A 21,651-nucleotide genomic window follows, 5' to 3' on the forward strand; every position below is an offset into this window, starting at 1 on the left:
TCCCCCCTTCCCCTAGAATAACTCTAACCTCCCAGGGGGGTGCCTAACCCTAAGTTCCCCCGGGTGCCCTAAACCTAAAAGCGGGTGTCCGCGCCTGGCATCACTTTGATCGGGATGCCGGGCGTCGGTCTTCCGGCGTCTGGTTAATGACACGCGTCTAGATTTAGACGCCTGTCATTAGTACCACGCCGGGATTAGAACGTCTGGAAGCCGGCGGTCGGGATTTAGACCGTCAGCTTCCAAACTACATCCCCTGCAGACAATAGAGTCCGGCTGCTATTTACTGTGGGCAAAAAAAATCATGTCCCGTGTCCCCCTCCAATAGCCAGCAAAAATTTCATGTGCTGCGTATGGCTGCCGGAGAACCGGCTCACAGTAGGATCAGCCACTACAAAACATCAGTCAGAGACTGTGGACCCTTATGTTATTTTAAAATTAAGTTAATCTATCTCTATAACAAAAATTGCATTTTATTTATTTTTTATTTACATGAGAAATGTATAAAATAAAGTTGTTGCACTTTCATTTTGTGTTTCTATTATAACATCTAAATACATCCAGCTAAAAATGCATATTTTATGGAACTGTCCCGTCATCCTAATCATACCTCCCAACTGTCCTGCTTCAGACGGGACAGTCTCGCTATTCAGGTAATGTCCCACCCATGGCATCTCTTCACTGTGCAGGGAGGGCCTGGGGGAAGCCCAGCATCTCCGTGGATGTTGAGCTCGCCCCCAAAGTGCTGTAACGGGGGCGTGCCATACCACACCCCTTTTTGGGACGCAAGCGCCTTCGGCGCGTGAATGTCCTGCCCGCTGAATTACCAATGTTGGGAGGTATGATCCTAATAGTGAATACTTATGCCCAGCTGCTGGTAGCCATGTTATGCTCTTGTGGGTGGGTGCTTCTCACATGTCAGACACACCTCCAAAGAGGTGCAGCCTGTCCCTAACATGCTGTGGCCACACCCCCTCCAGGGGGGCCCTGGGAAGTTGCTGTACCGGGGCCCAGGATTTCTCTTGGCAGCCCTGATCCTTCATGTTTGTTTTGTTTCTGTTGGGTTTGCAAATTTTCCCCATAATTGAAACTGCTGCATATTGAATTTTATTGGTTTATGATATTGCCCTAAGGTGGATACACACGTAAAGATTTTCTGTCCAACCATCCAACTAGTTGATTGGTTGGAATGAAAATCTGGTAAGGTATGAAAGCAAATGACAATCAGCAATTTGCTCCCAAACGCCGGAAAATGGACAAAAACTGTTGTTTGAATAAATTGTTTAGATCAAACATTTAACAAACTTGTCTGTTTTCTGGCATTTAGGAGCAAATTGCTGATCATCAGTTACTCCCGTACGTTACCAGATTTTTCATTCCAACCAATCAACCAGTTGGATGGTTGGACAGAAAATCTTTACGTGTGTATGCAGCTTAAATGTAATTTTTTGGTATACAGGGTACATAGGGTTTCTTAAATATGCAAGAGACCAGTAAATGTTTGAGGGAGGAAGGGAAATTATCTGATTAGATCGGTGGTGTCAAACTGGGGCCATACAGCTGCAATGGAACTACGCATCCAGGCATGAACTGCCACAGTTTTGCTCTTAGGGCATGCTAAAACTGTGGCAGGTCAGGCTGGGATGTGTAGTTCCACTAAAGCTGGATGGCCTGAGTTTGACACGACTGGATTAGATGGATAAATTGAGCAGGTGGACAATGTGGGAGCAGGTGTCAGGAAGGAGGAGGGGAGAGGTATACTTCAGCTAATGAGACAGGGAAGAAGGAAGACTGGGATGACAGTTTGGGGGTGCAGGTGTGGAGAGAGTGGCATCTTCAGGGAGGAGATGTCATGATGGATGGAATCAATTTTGAAGGTAAATTTTGTAACAGAATCCTGTCCTGGAGAAGAGGGAGTAAGTGGTGATTGGAGGTGAGATGGGCTGGAGGATTGGCAGGAGATGAGATACTTAAATTAAGACGCTTTAGAAAGTGAAAGGGCAGAGCTTTTGCAGGAGAGAATAGAAATGGAGTAGGTTTGGGAGCGTATGACTTCTTCCAGAGGCGCTCAGCAGAGTGTGAGTATTTTAAAGAATCAGAGTGGCATGCTAAGGTTGAGGAGTGAATGTCATTGGTTAATAGTGACAGCCAGTGCAGTAGAGTCTATGTGAGAGGTGAATGTTTGGTCATAGAGGGAGACAACTTATTTAGGGCAGAAGAGGGTGGACACAGATGGGAGAAGAGAGACCAGTGAGGAGGAGAAACTGTAGTTATAGAGGGCATCAAGGCTTTGCCTAGGGAGAGGGATGGGCATCTAGTAAGAGCAACCTTAGGGGAGGGATGGGTATAGTTGAAGCACAGTGTGGGGTGGTCAGAGACAGGAAGGTGGGGATTATTAAAGAAACTGCATAGAGATGAGAGAAGACCAGAGTTCCATTGAGAGAGGCCAAATGAGGAAAAGGAGAGATGTTTGTGCTGGAGAGGTTATCATTTGGGTTATTGAAGTCACCCAGGATAAAGGAGAGAAAGTCAGAGGAGTGAAAAATGGGGATCCAGACGTAGAAGTTGAAAGAAATTGAGAGACAAAACCAGGGGGACGATAAGTGGTGTCTACGCGAAGGTGGACAGGATGGAAGATGCGTAAGATGTGGGCATCAAAGGAAAAGAAGGTAAACTAATTCTGGGGGAATGTTCTGGAAAAAGTAAAGGATGATCCAAACTTTGCCACTATGGTGGCCAACAGGTCTGTGGGTGTGGGAGGAGAGGTGGTGAAGGAGAGAGTTAGCAAGGTGTTAGTGATACCAAGGAGTTTATGGGAGTTGGAGATGAAGAGGTCATGTGTAGAGGTCAGCTTATTGCAAATTGACTTGGAATTTCAGAGGGTGCATTAAAGGGGGAGAGAGAGCGGAGGTGAGATGTGGATGAGGTTTGAGTGGTTCTTGGTTCCCAGGGGAATGAAATGTTTTTGACTAGGGGAGTAAGGGCAGAGGGAAAGCGAAGGGTGTGGTGGGCCAGGGGATAGTGGGTGAAAGAGGGGAAAAGAAGGAGGGAGAGATGGTTGAGTCATGGCAATGAAAGTGAAGAGTGGCAATGGAGGCCGATGGAGATCGGTAAGGTTTGTGTCAAGGGCAAAATGGAAAAGAGTCGGCCAATGAGAGAGGAGAGGGGTAAGTGAGAGCGCAAAAGCAGGTTACAGTTATAGGTTACATGGGCAGATAAGCAAACCGGCACAGAGAGCAAACACAAAGCAAATACATTCAGATAAATGAAGGATACAAGTAAATGTAGGAGTGCACCTAACGTACATTGGACCTCGCACTGAATCAGGGCGGCCGCTTGCATCCTGAACGACCGCCTCCTTGTCAATCGCTAAGCTGTGGGTTAACACCCACAGCTCTAGTGACCGACATGGGTGATGGTCGCGATGGTCAAGACCATCGCGACCATCGGGGCTTACGACCAGACCCTAAGGTTGGGTCTGGGCACTCGTAAGCCCCAGGGAGCTTACTGCTCTGATGATCGAGCAGGAAGCTCCCCACTGACATCAGCAATGATGTCAGTGCGGCCGCCCACAAAACGGTAGGCGTTCCTTAAGGAAAGCCTCCGTATTGGAAACCACCCCCCTGGCCCGCCTACAAAAAGGGGCGAGCTGTCAACCAACATCGACAGCCGCCCCTTTTGTAGCGAGCTCTGGAGCGAGAGAGTTTCTCTCTCGCTCCGAGGCTTGCGCACGCGCAGTGCAGCCGCTGCGCGTGCGCAGGGCTACCCATCGACCCAGTTCCGAGCACATCGGTGCTTGCGACCCGCTCTGAATGACCCCCATTATGTGCAGGGTTGATCATTTAACATTTACACAAAATGAAATGCACGGCAAGGGCTGATTTTCTCTGGATTATAAAGGAGATTGACAAATAAATATCAATATCGCACCTCTCTGCAACAGGTTTGGGAACACTCTATCGGCGGTATCCAATTAGCAGCACTAAAGTAGCCCCGAAGTGCCGCCCGACGCCGGAACTTATCGTGGAACTTTTTTTCGGGTCCTGATCTGTCCTGAAAAATAATCCACAAAAAGTGCAATTTTTTTCACCCCGCAATGCGAAAGAGCAAATAGGTCTGTGAGCTTATCACGGATCATGTGTATTTTAGCACGAAAAAAACCCCAATTTTTTTCATCCAAAATAATAGGATATGGGGGAAAAAACCATCGTCGAAAATGGGGATTATCAGCGAAAATCCCTGTTTTTTTGTGAAATAATATAGGGGCCTTATTCAGAGGCGGACGCAGCTCCGATGTTAGTGCAGTGGAGTGATTATTTGCTACTATACAGTATATGCGCAAAAAGTCAGAGAAACCCCTACGGCGCATGCGTCACCCTGACTGTACAAGGGACCACTGTTGTGTATGGAGGCGCTGGCATTAGAACTGGGGAGGCAAAACCATCAGCGTTCCTGGGAGGTGGCCTGAAGTGAAGGCAAAAAAAAGGCTGTGTTATGGGTGTGTCAGTAAACGCAGAGGCATTCCCAAATGCAGAGCCGCAGCCACAGAGGCCATGTTCAGAGGAATTTCAGAAGGAGACGCTACTATAGTCTGGTTCAAGTGTGGATGGTGAGCTTGATGGTGGAGTGTTTGGAACCATTAGTGGAGTTGCACCAGCCATGGGCATTTAAAAGTGGGCGTCTTAGATGCACCCCACCCAATAATAGAGACTCACGCATGATCACATTATGTTTTAGAAAACAAAACTGTATGCAAACACACCGGGCAATAACCAAGCCTCTTTTGCAAAATATAATTCACTTAGTCCAAACAATGATCATCATAATGAATACTACAGTGACCGTGATGAAATACAAGATGAGAATCAGACGATCAATGACGAGCATTACTTTAAGCCATTCTGACTTGGCTTCTTCCTCGTCCTTAGCGAGGGTCAACTCCCGGTGGATCCTTACGATTTGCAACAGAAGCTTTTTCAACAGCTTAACTTCTGGGCTATTTTTCACCTTCCTCTGCGAGTCCCTCCTCTGGGCCTTGGCACCAGTCTTTGTTTTTCCCTCGGAACCTTTCACAGATAAGATAATTTTAGAAAAATTGACTCATGTTATGGCCTACTTGTATCTAAAATATATACTTCAGCATAAGGCCGACCTTTGTCCGAAGCTTCATCGGTGATCTCTTTGTTTGCGTAGAACGTTCTGCCGAAGCACAAGATATAGGCTAGATAGCGCAGGACAAGAGTCTTCAACCATGGCGGAACATGTGACAGGCTGGCAGACCGATCCAGCATGTAGGCAGAACAGATAGTTCCTAGAATACTAATGACCATCAGGGCCATGCACGTACAGCAGAAAATACCTGTACCGAGACATAATGACAACTATATAATGGTATAGTCAAGATGTAATGAAAAAGATAATGCAGGAAATGGACACTATTTTCCAAATGTATTTCAAAGAACCTTTATATGCTTTAAAGTCAGACTTTCACTTGTGGTTCAATGAAAAAATAAAACCTAATTCCAAACTGAAGAACACACATTGCCTTCTTTGCATGCTCTCGTATAGCCATTATTTAAAATCATGACAAACTCTTACATCAGCTGGGTCACCATGTATATAAGCATAGGCTAAGCTGCAGGTCACCTTGGCAGGTCCAGGAGCTTTGTGGCGAAGGTGCTTTTTAAATGTACAGGGTTGACTCTCCGATACTTGCCAGATAGGCATGGCAGTGGTAATGTACTTCGGGAATCAGGTTATATTGTACCATGAGAAAGAATGTCAAGCCATTCTGTGGGCTATTAAGAAGTAACAAGTCTATCTCTAAGGTCATGAATTTTAATAGACGTTATCAGAACCAATCTTGACAAGTACTTCACTACCCTCGTTCCCATGAAACACTGGGGGTCATTCAGACCCACTCGCGAGCGGCAGTACGCTCGCAAGTGGGTCGATGGTCCCCACTGCGCATGCGCACGACGGAGGGAGCTCCGTTGTGCACATGCGCGAGACCCGGCGAGCAAAGGACTTTCCATCGCTCCGAGTCTCGCACCAAAGAGGGCGTGCTGTCGATGTTGATTGACAGCACGCCCCCTTTGGTGGGCGTGCCGGGGGCGTGCCTGCCAGACGGAGGCGTCCCCATAGGAACGCCTACCGTCTGAAGCTGGCCCCACTGACATCACTAGTGATGTCAGTGGGAGTGATTTTGGCTCTGATCGAGCCAAAATCACTCCTGGCCTTGCAGCTGGGAAACCCGACCGCAGGGTTTCCCTCGCAAGTCCGATGGTCAAGACCATCGCGACCATCTTTTTGCACGCTCGTATATGCTGTGGGTGGTGACCCACAGCTATACGAGCGTCCAGGAGGACGCTCCATGTTAATGGAGGAGGGCCCTGATTTAGAGCGAGCGCTCTGGTCAGAGCGTCCGGCTCTGAATCAGGGCTACTATTTGCTCTACAGTATTTGATTGCTCTAAAGATTTAACCTCAAAGTAGTGATAGCTTATCAGATGTTGTTTCACATAATAAAATGCCAGTATCGATAATGGACTGGCCTGCAGGTATCCCTCCAAGGTACCATTAAAAAGAGAGAATGTCAAACACCATGGAAATTCATCAGAGACTGTACATAGGATGTAGTTAAAAGTCCGACGGCTGGGAAGCCAAGAAAATGCCGGCATCGTTAGCTGCAGTGGCTTCACTAGGGGATTGTAGACAGCACCGGGTGTCACCCTCTGAGGGGATGACATCATAATGCCAGCTCCTCAATGACAAGGAGCCAGGTGCCACACACTAACATCACAGTGCAGCGGCCGGCTCCCGGCCAATGAGGAGGAGTTGGCAGTGCAGGGAGAGTCTATGGGGGCAGCCCAGCATCTCCAGGAGTGCTGGTCACACCCCCAGAATAATTAAACCGGGGGTGTACCGCGAGGCCAATCTCCCTCCCAGCAAGAGCGTGCCCCTCTCAGCGGGGCCACGTCTCCTTTTTGGACGCGTGTGTCGAAGCCATGCGCAGGGGGATTACTTGCCGCACTGGGTGTCACCGACCCCAGTGTCACCACTGGATAGTTGGTATGCCGAGGATAGCAAAGCTAGAGGAGTAACGGCCATCTGTCTACTGCAATTCAGGATGTAGTACCTCAGTCTGGCCAGCAACACAGTTCAGCAATATAGTGTAGAAAGTTTATGGTGAGGTTTTAGCAACTGGTAGAAGTTGGAAGTAGCAGTGGCAACAGGACAATCTGAGTTACACCATGAATACCAATGTCCAGTTGTGCAATATAGGTAGGAAACTAATCTGATCAGTCAGGCACAGTTGTGAAAACAGAGAGTGGCAGTCAGTGAGCTGAAAGCAAAACAATACAAAACAGATTAGCAGTTGGTCTGTCAGGATGACATGTAATACAAAGTAGAGGTTACAAGCATAAAATTGGCCCTGGTGGCAAACAGACAGACTGGAAGTTGCAAGCAATAGGTTCGTCCAGGCAGCAGACAAAGCAAAGCTTGGGTCACAGGCAAATAGTCAAACGAGGCAGCCGATAAAGCAGAGAACAGAGAAGAAGCAGGAGCCGCTTGAACCAATGAGAATCAAGGGCCAGCCCCCAGATGACATAAATAGGAATCAAAGATGCCAGCACAGAAAGTACCTACAAAAGATCTCCGTCAGAACCAGTGACGGTTCCAGAGGTGTGACTGCAGCTCAGTCCAAAATTCAAATAGCGGAGTCACACCGACTGCCGGTGAGTCCCTGCCGGTGATGTTTGGTAGCCTTTGGGGTGGCAGTTGGTGTGGCTCCCTTATTTGAATTTTGGACGGTGCTGCATCTCCACCACTGGAGCCACCACTGGTCAGAACCAACAAATATGTAGTCACCTGCTGTTCCTAAAAGTAACTATTGACCATAACACCCTAACCAATTTAGTTTTCGTAATAGACTTGCCAGGAACAACGGCAAAGAGCTTCACTTCTTTAAGGTCAGGAACATGGGAATGTCGACACTTAGTAGCTGATCCTGAGCTGCACACAGATGTGGCTGCGTTTTTTGCTGCGGCTGCATCTTTATGCTAATGTCACGGCCGATTGAATTAATACTGAGATTACCACTTGCAGTGTGATCACGCCAAGGCCAGATTAACAATGGGGCGGATGGAGCTCCAGCTCCAGGCCTCCACATAAAAATAGGCCCATCAACATGACATCATGATTACCAACTGCCTAACTGGCCATAAATAGTTTTTCTAGTTTTCCCCCTAAAAAACAACTAAACAATTTTTCTATTTCTATGCAGTTAGGGAGACATTGTGGACCTCATTCAGAGTCGGTCGTTGCGGCTGCACGATCGTAAGGTAAAAGGGGCCGGATATGCAAATGAAGCGCTCGCAAGTTGAGTCGTTAGCCGGACGAGCGAGGGGATGATGCGGCCGTAAGACTAAAAATACGCCCCCTTCTCGTTCCCATTACACGTCATCTCCGGGCATATAAGGATAAGGATTAATCGAGACCATCGGGAACCATCGGAGCTGGTCGTAGAGCTTAAGGTTGACCATACCCTCTCTTAAGCACTACGATCAAGTCAGTGTAAAAACCTCCCATGTCACATGTGCCATGACACTACTTTGTTAATTATGCACTCCCATAAAACGCCGTTTGCATAGTCAGGCACGCCTGCGTTCGGATCTCCACTCCCCCGTTCACAAGCACCTTCCCCTGTTACCACCCACTAACGCCTCATCCTGTCACTCAAACTAACGACCTGGCCAAGTTGAACGAGAGAGCAATTTCTGATCGTAATAGCTAGTTTGCGCACGCGCATTGCGAATTTTACGCATGCGCAGTTTAGCGAACATTGGTGGCGTACGACCGTGCGGCTGCAACGACCGACTCTGAATGAGGTCCTGTGTCTCATAGTGTAGGGGGTGTACACACCAAGGTGACTTTGACCACACCAAGACAGCACCGATCACAGGGCCTGATTCAGAGCCGGACACTCTTTCAGAGCGCTCGCTATGAATCAGTGCCCGCCTATTGTATTTTTAGAGCGGCATCCTGGCTGCTCGTATAGCTGTGGGTGACCATCGCGACCATCGGGCTTGCGATGAGACCCTTGTGGTAGGGTCTCGTTGCCGCAAGCCCTGGAGTGCTTTTGCCGAAAGCTCTCCCACTGACATCACTAGTGATGTCAGTGGGGCTGGCCCCAGACGGTAGGCGTTCCCATGGGAACGCCTCCGTCTGGCCAGCCATGCCCCCGGCACGCCCACCAAAGGGGGCGTGCTGTCACTCAACATCGACAGCACGCCCCCTTTGTAGCGAGACCCGGAGCGACGGTTTGCATGTGCACTGGGCCATGTGCACTGGGCCAACATCGACCCGCTTGCGAGCGGGTCTGAATCAGGCCCACAGTTCTTCCCCTTCTCAGTATAGGCCCTTGAACATTTTCAGCTCCAGGCCCATGTGGGCCTTAATCCGTCCCTGGATCACGCCACCCCCCCCATGCCACTCACTTGGCTGCATCATGCCCCCCCCCCCACCCCACATCGCCGACCTGGCTGCCAACTCCTGCCCTCAATGCTATCATTATAAATTAATTTATATAGGTCAGAGTTTCCCAAACTCGGTCCTCCAGGCACCCTAACAGTCCAGGTTTTAAGGCTATCCATGCTTGACTGAGGTACTAATTAAATCACTTGTGCTTAAGCATGGATATCCTAAAAACCTGGACCATTAAGGTGCCTTGAGAACTGAGGGGCTAATTCAGCAGTGCTCGTAGGTTCACGATTATCGGGGATCTGGGCGTGCGCAGGACCCATTCTGGGAGTGTGCAGAATGGTTTCTGCATAATCCTGATTGACAGGCAGAGGCATTTAAGGGGCGGGGTTTGCCGGCGTCCCTGGAAACTGGCACGTCTGCTCCGTTTTCCGGGAGTGGCAAGGCCAGGGACTGCATCAACGCAGTGTCCTGGCCTCGCAAGCCAGCCAGCATGAGTAAGCTGAAGCTTATTCAGCTGACTGCCGTCCACCATCGACCACCGAAATGATTGACAGGAAGCTCCATTTGGGGGCAGAGAGGAGGGTGGTTGAAGGAATGTGGGCGTGTTTAAATACCGTTACAGGGGCGTACATAATTAAGCCACTGCGATGGCATACGCAGCCAGACGTCTAGATGGCGACATGAAGTTTTGCAGTCTGTGCGTATAGGTCCGATGTTACCGATTTTTTCGCTGACTTGCAGTTGTATCTAATGGGAAGTGGGCGGCTTTATAAGCTGGTGGGCGTCTTGGTATAGTGCTGCGATCACATTCATTTGCAGGTTTTGGCAGCAAGTGGGTGCGTGTGATTGTAGACTCGTGATCCTTGCTGAAGCAGGCCCTTAGTCCCTGGGTGTAAATATTACACATGGTCTCACTTGGACTTCCCACATCTCTTCTGCAGTGGGAAAGGTGCTGCAACACCTCTTCTTCCTGCGCAGGTGGCGTGCTGCAAGATTTCCCAGATATAGTATAACAAATGTTTACAGCTGCGTCATTGAGAGTACTCTTACGTAGTCTATTCTGGTGTGGTATGGAAATAGCTCCCAGGTACAACGTAAGTCTATTAGTAGAACAGTGAAAGCAGCAGAGCAAGTGATTGGTCAATTGCTACATTTTCTAGAGAATATTTTTCTGAAAAGCTCTGTGCCAAAGGCAGAAACAATTTTCATAGACAGCAGTTTCCTTGTCAGAACCTTTCTGATCTGTTACCATCAAATAGGTGACTAAGGAGCATTAAATCATGCAAAAGTAGGAGTTTTTTCTGCGTCTGTGAAAAAGACTGCTCCCAACTCAGACTCAGGGTCTGATTCAGAGCCGGACGCTATTTGCGCTCGCTCATTCAGAAAAAGGGGGTGGCTATTTAAATTAACCGTTTGCTCTTTGCGGTCTGATAACGCCTCTAGGTCTGATCGAGCGAACAAAACATGCAGACTTTTTTTTTTAAAAACGCCCCCTGGCCGCTCGCATCATACGTCATCTCCGCTATTTATTAGATTAATCGAGTACATCGAAAGGCGAATGAACTGCTCGCTATTCTTGTGGTTGCATTTTCCTACCGCAATCATGCGAGCAGTTCTGGCTAAAAGACACCCAACTGACGTGGTCGATGACGCTGCTTTCTTAATTATGCACACCCCTAAAACGCCCGTTCTGACCGTTTGGCACGCCTGCGTTCGGATCTCCACTCCCCGTTTTTAAGCACCTTCCCCTGTTACCACCCACAAACGCCTCATCCTGTCACTCAAAATAGCAGGCATTCGCTATATTGCGAGCACACGATTTCCGACAGCACTGACTGGTTCGCGCATGCGTACTGAAACCCATACGCATTCGCAGATGTGCGAACATCGCTCGGAACGAACGAGCGGCCGCTTACGAGCGGCTCTGAATTTTTTGGCGCCCCTAAGCATATTGTTGCGTGCGCCCAAAATAATTAAGGGCCCGTGGTCTCGTGGGAAAAGCCATACCCACGATCCACACCCCATTTTTGTCACACTGGATGCATGCCCAGCACTCCGGGATCTGCTGGGCATGCCGCCAGTCCCTCTCTCCAGTGAATTGATGCGGTGCGCATGCGTACTGCATTTATTCACCGCTTACTCAAAGCAGCTAACCGCCTTTTGTTTTTACTGAGGATAGATATGGCTACTATGCAGGTGTATAGAAGTCACCCATTGTCACACACACCAGTGTCTTGCATACCCACAGCAGTCATCCATTGTATCACATGCACACACACAGCAGTCACCCATTCTCTCTCTCTCTCTCTCTCTCTCTCTCTCTCTCTCTCTCTCACACACACACACACAGCAGTCACCCATTCTCTCTCTCCCTCTCTTACTCACACACAGCAGTCACCCATTCTCTCTCTCTCTCTTACTCACACACAGCAGTCACCCATTCTCTCTCTCTCTCTTACTCACACACAGCAGTCACCCATTCTCTCTCTCTCTCTCACACACAGCAGTCACCCATTCTCTCTCTCTCTCTCTCTCTCTCTCTCACACACAGCAGTCACCCATTCTCTCTCTCTCTCTCTCTCTCTCTCTCTCACACAGCAGTCACCCATTCTCTCTCTCTCTCTCTCACACAGCAGTCACCCATTCTCTCTCTCTCTCTTACTCACACACAGCAGTCACCCATTCTCTCTCTCTCTCTTACTCACACACAGCAGTCACCCATTCTCTCTCTCTCTCTTACTCACACACAGCAGTCACCCATTCTCTCTCTCTCACACACAGCAGTCACCCATTCTCTCTCTCTCTTACTCACACACAGCAGTCACCCATTCTCTCTCTCTCTCTTACTCACACACAGCAGTCACCCATTCTCTCTCTCTCTCTTACTCACACACAGCAGTCACCCATTCTCTCTCTCTCTCTTACTCACACACAGCAGTCACCCATTCTCTCTCTCTCTCTCTTACTCACACAGCAGTCACCCATTCTCTCTCTCTCTCTCACACACAACAGTCACCCATTCTCTCTCTCTCTCTCTCTCTCTCTCACACACAGCAGTCACCCATTCTCTCTTACTCACACACAGCAGTCACCCATTCTCTCTCTCTCTCTTACTCACACACAGCAGTCACCCATTCTCTCTCTCTCTCTTACTCACACACAGCAGTCACCCATTCTCTCTCTCTCTCTTACTCACACACAGCAGTCACCCATTCTCTCTCTCTCACACACAGCAGTCACCCATTCTCTCTCTCTCTCTCTCTCACACACAGCAGTCACCCATTCTCTCTCTCTCTCTTACTCACACACAGCAGTCACCCATTCTCTCTCTCTCTCTTACTCACACACAGCAGTCACCCATTCTCTCTCTCTCACACACAGCAGTCACCCATTCTCTCTCTCTCTCTCTCTCTCTCTCTCTCACACACAGCAGTCACCCATTCTCTCTCTCTCTCTTACTCACACACAGCAGTCACCCATTCTCTCTCTCTTACACACACACAGCAGTCACCCATTTTCTCTCTCTCTTACACACAGCAGTCACCCATTCTCTCTCTCTCTCTTACACACAGCAGTCACCCATTCTCTCTCTCTCTCTTACACACAGCAGTCACCCATTCTCTCTCTCTCTCTCTTACACACAGCAGTCACCCATTCTCTCTCTCTCACACACAGCAGTCACCCATTCTCTCTCTCTCTCTCTCTCTCTCTCTCACACACAGCAGTCACCCATTCTCTCTCTCTCTCTTACACACAGCAGTCACCCATTCTCTCTCTCTTACACACACACAGCAGTCACCCATTTTCTCTCTCTCTTACACACAGCAGTCACCCATTCTCTCTCTCTCTCTTACACACAGCAGTCACCCATTCTCTCTCTCTCACACACGTAATGCAGGGGCAGTCTGTTGCCCCGAGGATATACAGACGCTGTAGCACAGACACCAGACCGGCAGGAGAGCAGTCAGACAGTAGTATTACAGACATTGGCCATATGTCTCTGCTGTTGCTCCCACAAGAGGGAAAGGGGGGTACCAGCTGCTGCCACCTCTGCCCCACCCTACTCACCAGCCTTTCCCGGGCATCGAGCACACAGCACACCGGCCCCAACAGGACCTGTATGGGAGACAGATATGGGGAACAGGGGAGTTAGAGGCAGCTGCCATCGCAGCCCGTTGCAGTCATATCCACGGCACACTCACCTAATGGAGCGTACACACGGTCAGATTTGTCAGACTTGTCAGATTTGTCAGATGAACGATTGAACGATTTGAACGATTTTACCAAAGTTTTGAACGATTTGAACGATTGAACGATTTTTGACTGCATTAAAATGAATGGAATCGTCCAAGTCTGACTGCAAACCCATCAGATGTCAGATATCGTTATCTGACAAACGGGAACGCGCATCGTTGATCGTCCATCGTTCAGGCATGTCAGATATGAACGATTTTCCTTCAGATATGAACGACTGAACGATTTTTAAATCGTTATCGTTCATATCTGAAGGAAAAATCTGATCGTGTGTATGCACCATAACTGTGGAGCAGGAAGCAGCGCACAGACGGGGGTCAGGTGAGGCAGGTGAGGAGTACTGGGTCGCCTCTCCCCGCCTATGCTCAGCCGCTCAGCCTCTCCCCAGCGGCCTCTCCCCAGCTGTGCTCAGCCACTCAGCCTCTCCCCAGCGGCCTCTCCCCAGCTGTGCTCAGCCACTCAGCCTCTCCCCAGCGGCCTCTCCCCAGCTGTGCTCAGCCACTCAGCCTCTCCCCGGCGGCCTCTACCCGGCTGGGCTACTAAGCTGAGCTCCCTGCCACAGTGACACATGACTATAACTTACCATAGATCCGGTCATCGACTTCTTGTTCTCTCTTGTTCACTTGGCTGACTCTGAGTTGGTTCGACTGGGTCCTCGTGTAGAATCCCCTTGTGATGTGTCGTGGTGGAAGGATCTGCGGCTGGCTCACAGGCAGCGGCTGGTGACTGGAGAGTAGATCATCATGCTCTGTGCCGGAAGACCATCACACAATGCAGCAGAAGCAGACACACGGGAGTATGTGCATCATTGCAGCAGGTGCAGTACTCCTGGGCAGCAGGGACATGGAAGCAGGGGGTCACGATGACGATGTAGTCACAGCCCTGAGCGGAGCTTCTTTTTAGGACACTGGGGCAATGGAGGAGGGACTGTTGTCTCCGGTAGTTCCGCCCCTGCTCCCATGAGTTATGTATGCCGAACGAACCACCGTCATTGCCCCTTCCCTGATGCGGCGCTTGACCCCCTAAGGCCCGGCGCCCGTCTGCCACCCCATCCATCGCATCCCCTCACTGTCACTGACGGGCTGCAGGATGGCGGCGCCCTCCTCACTGTGGCGCCCTACGCGCCTGCGTACCCGGCGTAATGGTCGGGCCGGCCCTGTCTGAATGAGACCCTCAGCCCCAGTCAGTGACCATCTGACACTGTACAAGAACAGGTGACAGCACATAGGGGCCCTCATTCAGAGGCGGTCGCAAGAAGCGATCGCTCTCTCTGAATGAGGGCTGCCGCTTCTTTTTTTTAGTGCGGCCTCACGGTTGCTAGCTAAGCTGTGGGTTACCACACACAGCTTAGCGACCGACCAGGGTGATGGTCGCGATCGTCAAGACCATCGCGACCATCGGGGCTTGCGACGAGACCCTAAGGTTGGGTCTCTGCAGCCACAAGCCCCAGGGAGCTTCCTGCTCTGATCAAGCAGGAAGCTCCCCACTGACATCACTGCTGATGTCAGTGCGGCCGCCAACAAAACGGCAGGTGTTCGCTTGGGAACGCCTCCGTTTGTGTAGCCACCCACCCCGCCCCGCCTACAAACAGGCCGAGCTGTCGATCAGCATCGACAGACGGCCCTTTTGTAGTGAGCTCCGGAGCAAGAGAGTTTCTCGCTCCGGGGCTTGCGCATGCGCAGTGCGGCCGCTGCGCGTGCGTAGGACCTAACCATCAACCCGGTTGCGAACGCTCCGCTTGCGACCAGGTCTGAATGAGGTCCAGACTGCTCCCAACTCAGACTCTGGACCTCATTCAGAGGCAGTCGCACAGAGCGATTTGTTGTAGCGAGCAATGTTTTTTTCAACTGCGCATGCGTGTACATGGCAGTGCGCGTGCGCAAGCCTGTCTTCCCGACCGCAATCCTCTTGCTTGCTAGTCACTACGAGGTCGTAGCTGTGACTGACATTTCGTGCCGTTTGTGGGTGGTTACAGGTGAAGGTGCTTGTGAACGGGGGTGTGGTGGTGCACACGCAGGCGTGGTTGACCTTTAAAAAGGGCGTTTTATGGCGTGCATATATTACTGAAAGAGTCATCACACATGTCATCTCGCAATAACGACGCTATTGCTCGCAACGCTATGTGTAGCCCAGGACCTACCTTAAGCATTGCAAGTGCTGGCGATGGTTTCTGCCTCAACCGATGTTTGTAGGCAATTAACAATGTAACAGGTGTTAATCGTGCTGACGTAGGTTGCCGCCAGCGACCGACTCTGAATTAGGCCGTAAAGATAGGGGTGTGCTTTCATTGTTGTGGGTGTTTCCGCACTTACGATGTGCGTTGCGACTGAGCGCTTGTTTTGCATATTCTCGATCACTTTGGGTGCGACCTATCGCTCCCGAGCGACCGCCTCTGAATGAGGGCCTCAGGGCCTGATTCAGAGCCGCTCGTAAGCGGCCGCTCGTTCGCTCCGAGCGATGTTCGCAAATCTGTGCATGTGTATGGGTCGTAATGCGCATGCGCCAACCAGTCATTGCGGTCGGAAATCGTGCGCTCGCAAAACAGCGAGGGCCTGCTAATTTGAGTGACAGAATGAGGGTGGTAACAGGGGAAGGTGCTTGAAAACGGTGAGTGGAGATCCGAACGCAGGCGTGCCAAACGGTCAAAACGGGCATTTAATGGGAGTGCATAATTAGTAAGGGAGCGTCATCGATCATGTCACTTGGTTGTCTTTTAGCCTGAACTGCTCGCAGTGATTGCGGGAAGTAAAACCTACCACAAGCACTGCGAGCAGTTCAGACGCCTTTCGATGTACTCGATTAATCTAATAAATAGCGGAGATGATGTGTGATGCGAACGGCCAGGAGGCGTCTTTACAAAATAGCGAGCGCATGTTTCGTTTGCTCACTCAGACATAGAGGCGTCAACAGACCGCAAAGCGCGAGCGCTCAATTTAAATAGCCGACCCCTTTTTCTGAACGACCGTTCGCAAATAGCGTCCGGCTCTTAATCAGGCCCTCAGTCCCAGCCAGTGACCACCTATAACATCTGACACTGCACAGCAACAGGTGACAGCACATAGACTGCTCCCATCTCAGACTCGCTGAGCGCTCGCAACCGGGTTGATGGTGGCCCAGAGCGCATTCGCGCACGATGGAGCCAGCTCCGTCGTGCGCATACGCGAGACCCGGATAGCGACGGGCAATCCGTCGCTACGGGTCTCGCACCAAAGGAGGCGTGCTGTCAGGAACAGGTGACAGCACATAGACTGCTCCCAACTCAGACTCAGCCCCAGTCAGTGACCACCTGTAACATCTTTACACTGCACAGGAACAGATGACAGCACACAGACATCCATATGTGGCATGCAAAAGCATGACCTTAAAAGGACCTCATATATGATCGGCTTGTTCAGAGTCAATGAGGTATGACTGTTGCAAAAAAGTTTTGTTTTTTTCTGGTATAAAATGTCAAATTGCTACAGCAATTCTAAAATGCCTCGGTCACCATGCTGTAGCAGAGTGATTTCCCACACTTGATACATTGCTTTAATGTAATATATTACCGGCCTGCTAACCAACAGGGTCAACTTACCATGAAATATGCAAGCCTTGGTATTCCTACAACCACTCGCTGCTTCCTGGTGCCACCTGAGTCCCTGTGTCTTCACTCTCTGACCATTTGGGTGCACTCCTGCCCCCTCCCCAGCCCCTTATTCTTTATCTTTACCCTGACAGTGTCACGCTGGGCGGCGGGTTTTGGAAAGCCGAGGTCTGAGGCTGTGGGAGGAGGCGAAGGCGAGGGGCCTGGACGTATGATCTCCGCATCCACAAGTCTTGGTCGTTGGCTAGACCTAGTCAATGGTGCGGAGTCTAACTCACAAGGAGGTGTTTGCCAGTGACCCCTCCAAGCGGGATATGGGCTTGTGCGGCTCCCTGTAAGCAGGTCGCGGTCCTTTGACTTGGTGACCAAGGCCTGCAGGGAAAAAGAGAATCAAAACACCCGTGGCCCAAGGGTAATGCCTGGAATAGGCACGTGGGGAGTGGGATAGAACTCCTGGCTGGAGAAAGGCACTTGAGGTGCTGGCTAGAGAGGTGTGGAGATTAATTGGTAGGCTGAGGTAACAGCTGGATATCCCACGAAGTATATACCGGATTGCCGGCCGGAGATCATGCACTAGGGTGCAATGAGACGAATGGTTAACCCGCACACAGGCTGTGATGGTGAAAGCACTGCGATGAGATGAAGGGTTAACTTGCAAACAGGCTGTGTTGGAAAAAGCACTGAGGTGAGATGAAGGGTTAACTTGAAAACAGTCTGTGATGGTAATAGCACTGAGGTGAGATGAAGGGTTAACTTGAAAACAGGCTGTGATGGTAAAGGCACTGTGGAGAGATGGAGGTTAAACTTGCACACAGGCTGTTGATAGTAAAGGCACTGTGGAGAGATGGAGGTTAGCTTTCACACAGGCTGTTGATAGTAAAGGCACTGTGGAGAGATGGAGGTTAGCTTTCACACAGGCTGTTGATAGTAAAGGCACTGTGGAGAGATGGAGGTTAGCTTTCACACAGGCTGTTGATAGTAAAGGCACTGTGGAGAGATAGCTTAGAAGCTCTGGAAGAAACACACTGGAAGCATGGGGACCTGGAACGAGACTCCTCTAGTACACTAGCGGTGACAATGATTGTTCAGGCAACTACCTGGAGCACAGGAGCCGGATATATATAGACCTGGGAGCCTACTGATAGGCCCACAGCGTCAGCTGACCAGCCGAGTCACTCAGGGAAGGAAGTACTGACATAGGGAAAGTGTCATGGCGGCGCCCATGACGGAAACTGCGATCCCCGCTCACCGGGTCGCCTGACACCACAGCTACAGGGTGAATGCTCAGCATCTCCCACGTCGCCGCGCCAGCCGCCCGACTGCCCGGGAAGTCAGAGGAAGCCGGCGGGACGGTAAGGGACGGCTGAACTCTGACAGACAGACTGGCTTTCGGGGCTCAGGAGAGGACTCCCCCTTCCCAAAACTTTCCTCTCCTGTAACATCCTGATTTAAATAAATAAGTCTATCAATAGTAAAGGTATTTGCCCGGCACTCCTATATATATAATGTTCAACTTTCTGGGTGCTCTTCCTGCAGCATACAGGGTTGCAGAAATATATATGATAAAACTTGGATGGTACTCCGGTAAATAGACAATAAATAATGCAGACCACATGGCGGTGGTCTGCATTATTGTCTATTTACCGGAGTGCCATCCAAGTTTTGTCATTGTATGTATGTATGCGTGTATATATATATATATATATATACATATATATAGCATGTAATCGTCGACGCTCGGATATAAATATCACTCAGAAGCCAGTATATGCCATCGTTACAATGGTTCCTTTATTCCATCGTCATCAGGGATAAGAAATTACAAAATACACTCACCTTAAATACCCCACCACCATGTGTAACGTCCTCTGCTTCTGGCGCAAGAACCGGGACACCCAACTATGATGTCACGGACCTGCGCCTGTTGCCAGGACAACCATAAAAACAATGTAATACAACATGGATAACTGCAGCATAGAGCCGATACAGATCAAACAGAAAATGCACATAATACCTTAAAAACAAACATGAAAAATACTTAGAATATTAAATATACATATCATTCGTAAACCAAAGGGACATACCCTGAAACCCAGATATAATCCAAAGCGCCATTAAATATATAGGCTGCACTATTGCCACCACGGCAAATATAATTAATCAAAATGATTATTAAATAACATCTTCACATAAAACAGTGAAGCTCAAGATGATCATTTAGGCCGTATGGAGTTAGTGTTCAATCTGTGAATCCACCTGGATTCACATCTAAGTAACATCATAGATCGATCCCCACCCCTCAGTGGTAGTGGGATGTGATCGATAATGATATATCGAAGTGTTGCTAAACCATGTTCCGTTTGCATAAAATGCCGGGCAACCAGCTGATCACTCTGACCGGAGGAGATGGAGGTTCTAATACTCGAACGATGTCCCGCCATTCTTTCTCTTAAAGTCCTCTCGGTCTTGCCCACATACCCTTTACCACAAGGGTACGCTATGAGGTATACAATAAATTTAGTAGTACAAGACACCAGGGCCCTCATTCAGAGGCGTACGCTCTGAGCAGAGCGCACGCTCTGAATGCGGGCCGTCCTCCATAACTATGGAGCGTCCTCCTGGACGCTCGTATAGCTGTGGGTCACCACCCACAGCCTATACGAGCGTACAGTTTGATGGCCGCGATGGTCTTGACCATCGCGACCATCGAAACTGCGAGCCGGAGCCTGCGGTTGAGGTTTTCAACCGCAAGGCCCGGAGTGATTTTGGCTCTATCAGAGCCAAAATTACTCCCACTGACATCACTAGTGATGTCAGTGGGCCGGCTTCTGACGACAGGCGTTCCCTTAGGATCGCCCCCGTCAGGGAGGCACGCCCCCGGCACGCCCACCAAAGGGGGCGTGCTGTCAATCAACATCGACAGCACGCCCCCTTTGATCAGACACAACGAGCGAAGGAAAGTCCTTCGCTCGTCGCGTCTGGCGCATGCGCACGATGGAGCTCCCTCCGTCGTGCGCATGCTCAGTGCAGAACATCGACCCACGTGCGAGCGGACAGCCGCTCGCGAGTGGGTCTGAATCAGGCCCCATATGTTTAATAGAGTCCCTTTTCCCAGTCATCGGATGACAAAAACTAATCACTTACAGTGAGATATCTACGAGTCAGGCAGTTGATACATCTAAAACATCCATTTTTTCTAGATAAAAAACCTCCAGGACCACTAGTACCTAATCCCGTGACATCAGTTTTTACTACTATATCACGGATGTTCCTTCCGCGTGAGAAGCAAGACATTATACGTGTATTTTTCAAATTCAAGTCTACATCAGACTCTTGTAACCCGTCTGATATCATTACTGACAACATTATTATGATTCACCCAGGGCATGACACTCTTCTCTGTACCGTTCTTTTTATTTTTTCTCTCACTAGACCTAGTCAGCAGATGTTCCCTGGGTATAGATAATGCTTTCCGCTTAGCCTTGCGGAGACTATCAATACTGTACCCCCTATCGATGAACTTGTTCAACATGTGATCAATATTACTCTAAGCTACACATCTGTCACTGCAAATTCTGACAGCACGTATAAACTGAGAGTAAGGAAGCCCGAATTTAAATGATTTCTGGATGGAAGCTTTGGGCATGTAGGAACGAGTTTCTATCAGTAGGCTTCACAAACAACTCAGTCTCAATCTGGCCCCTGTTCAAATTGACCTTAACATCCAAAAAGGTTACTGTATTCGCATCAATTACATAAGAGAATTTAATTGGGCTATCACTAGTGTTGTGGTTTTCCATAACCTCAACAAATTGTTCCCTGGAGCCACTCCAAATGATGAATAAATCATCTATATATCGGGCATAAAATTTAGTCATGCCCGATATACAGATATCAGAAAAAAAGATCTCTCTCTCTGCGGCAAACATAAAAGCGTTTGCATACGATGGGGCCACATTGGACCCCATCGCACACATTCAGATGTGTGCAGAAAATTTTTTCCATCGTATAGGAAATAGTTTCTACCTAAAACCATCTCTAACAAGTCCCTGAAAAACCCAACATCAGGGCCTGAATATAGGGGGTTATCAGTAATCAAATTGCAGACAGCCTGCACACCATCCCTATTAGGGATAATTGTGTACAGACTGTTGACATCAACGCTGCACAAAAAGCTATCAACTGGAATATTTTCAATCCTCCGCAAAAGATTTAAAAAGGCAGTTGTATCTAATCAGGATGTCTCACCACACATGATTGAAGAACAGAATCCAAAAAAAAGAAATAGTTTGAAAAAGAGAGCCTCTAGTGGAAATGATAGGTCTACCGGCC

At 49.4% G+C, this 21,651-nt stretch overlaps 1 protein-coding gene across 1 annotated transcript in view; it reads right to left on the reverse strand.

The window, feature by feature from the left end:
* Positions 1 to 3,608: 3,608 nt before the first annotated feature.
* The window catches only part of LOC148474610 (5-hydroxytryptamine receptor 3A-like), a 54,856-nt gene continuing 36,813 nt past the window's right edge, over positions 3,609 to 21,651 (reverse strand). Inside the window, exons 8-9 of the mRNA XM_088458355.1 lie at positions 5,150 to 5,356; positions 3,609 to 5,063 (exon numbers count right to left, since the gene is read on the reverse strand). Coding sequence (XP_088314481.1) covers positions 4,795 to 5,063; positions 5,150 to 5,356 — 476 coding nt within the window. The 3' untranslated portion in view covers positions 3,609 to 4,794. The remainder of the gene's footprint in view (positions 5,064 to 5,149; positions 5,357 to 21,651) is intronic.

Source organism: Taudactylus pleione, unplaced genomic scaffold, assembly GCF_031769625.1.
Source record: "Taudactylus pleione unplaced genomic scaffold, aTauple2 ptg000828l, whole genome shotgun sequence".
Classification (NCBI taxonomy): domain Eukaryota; kingdom Metazoa; phylum Chordata; class Amphibia; order Anura; family Myobatrachidae; genus Taudactylus; species Taudactylus pleione.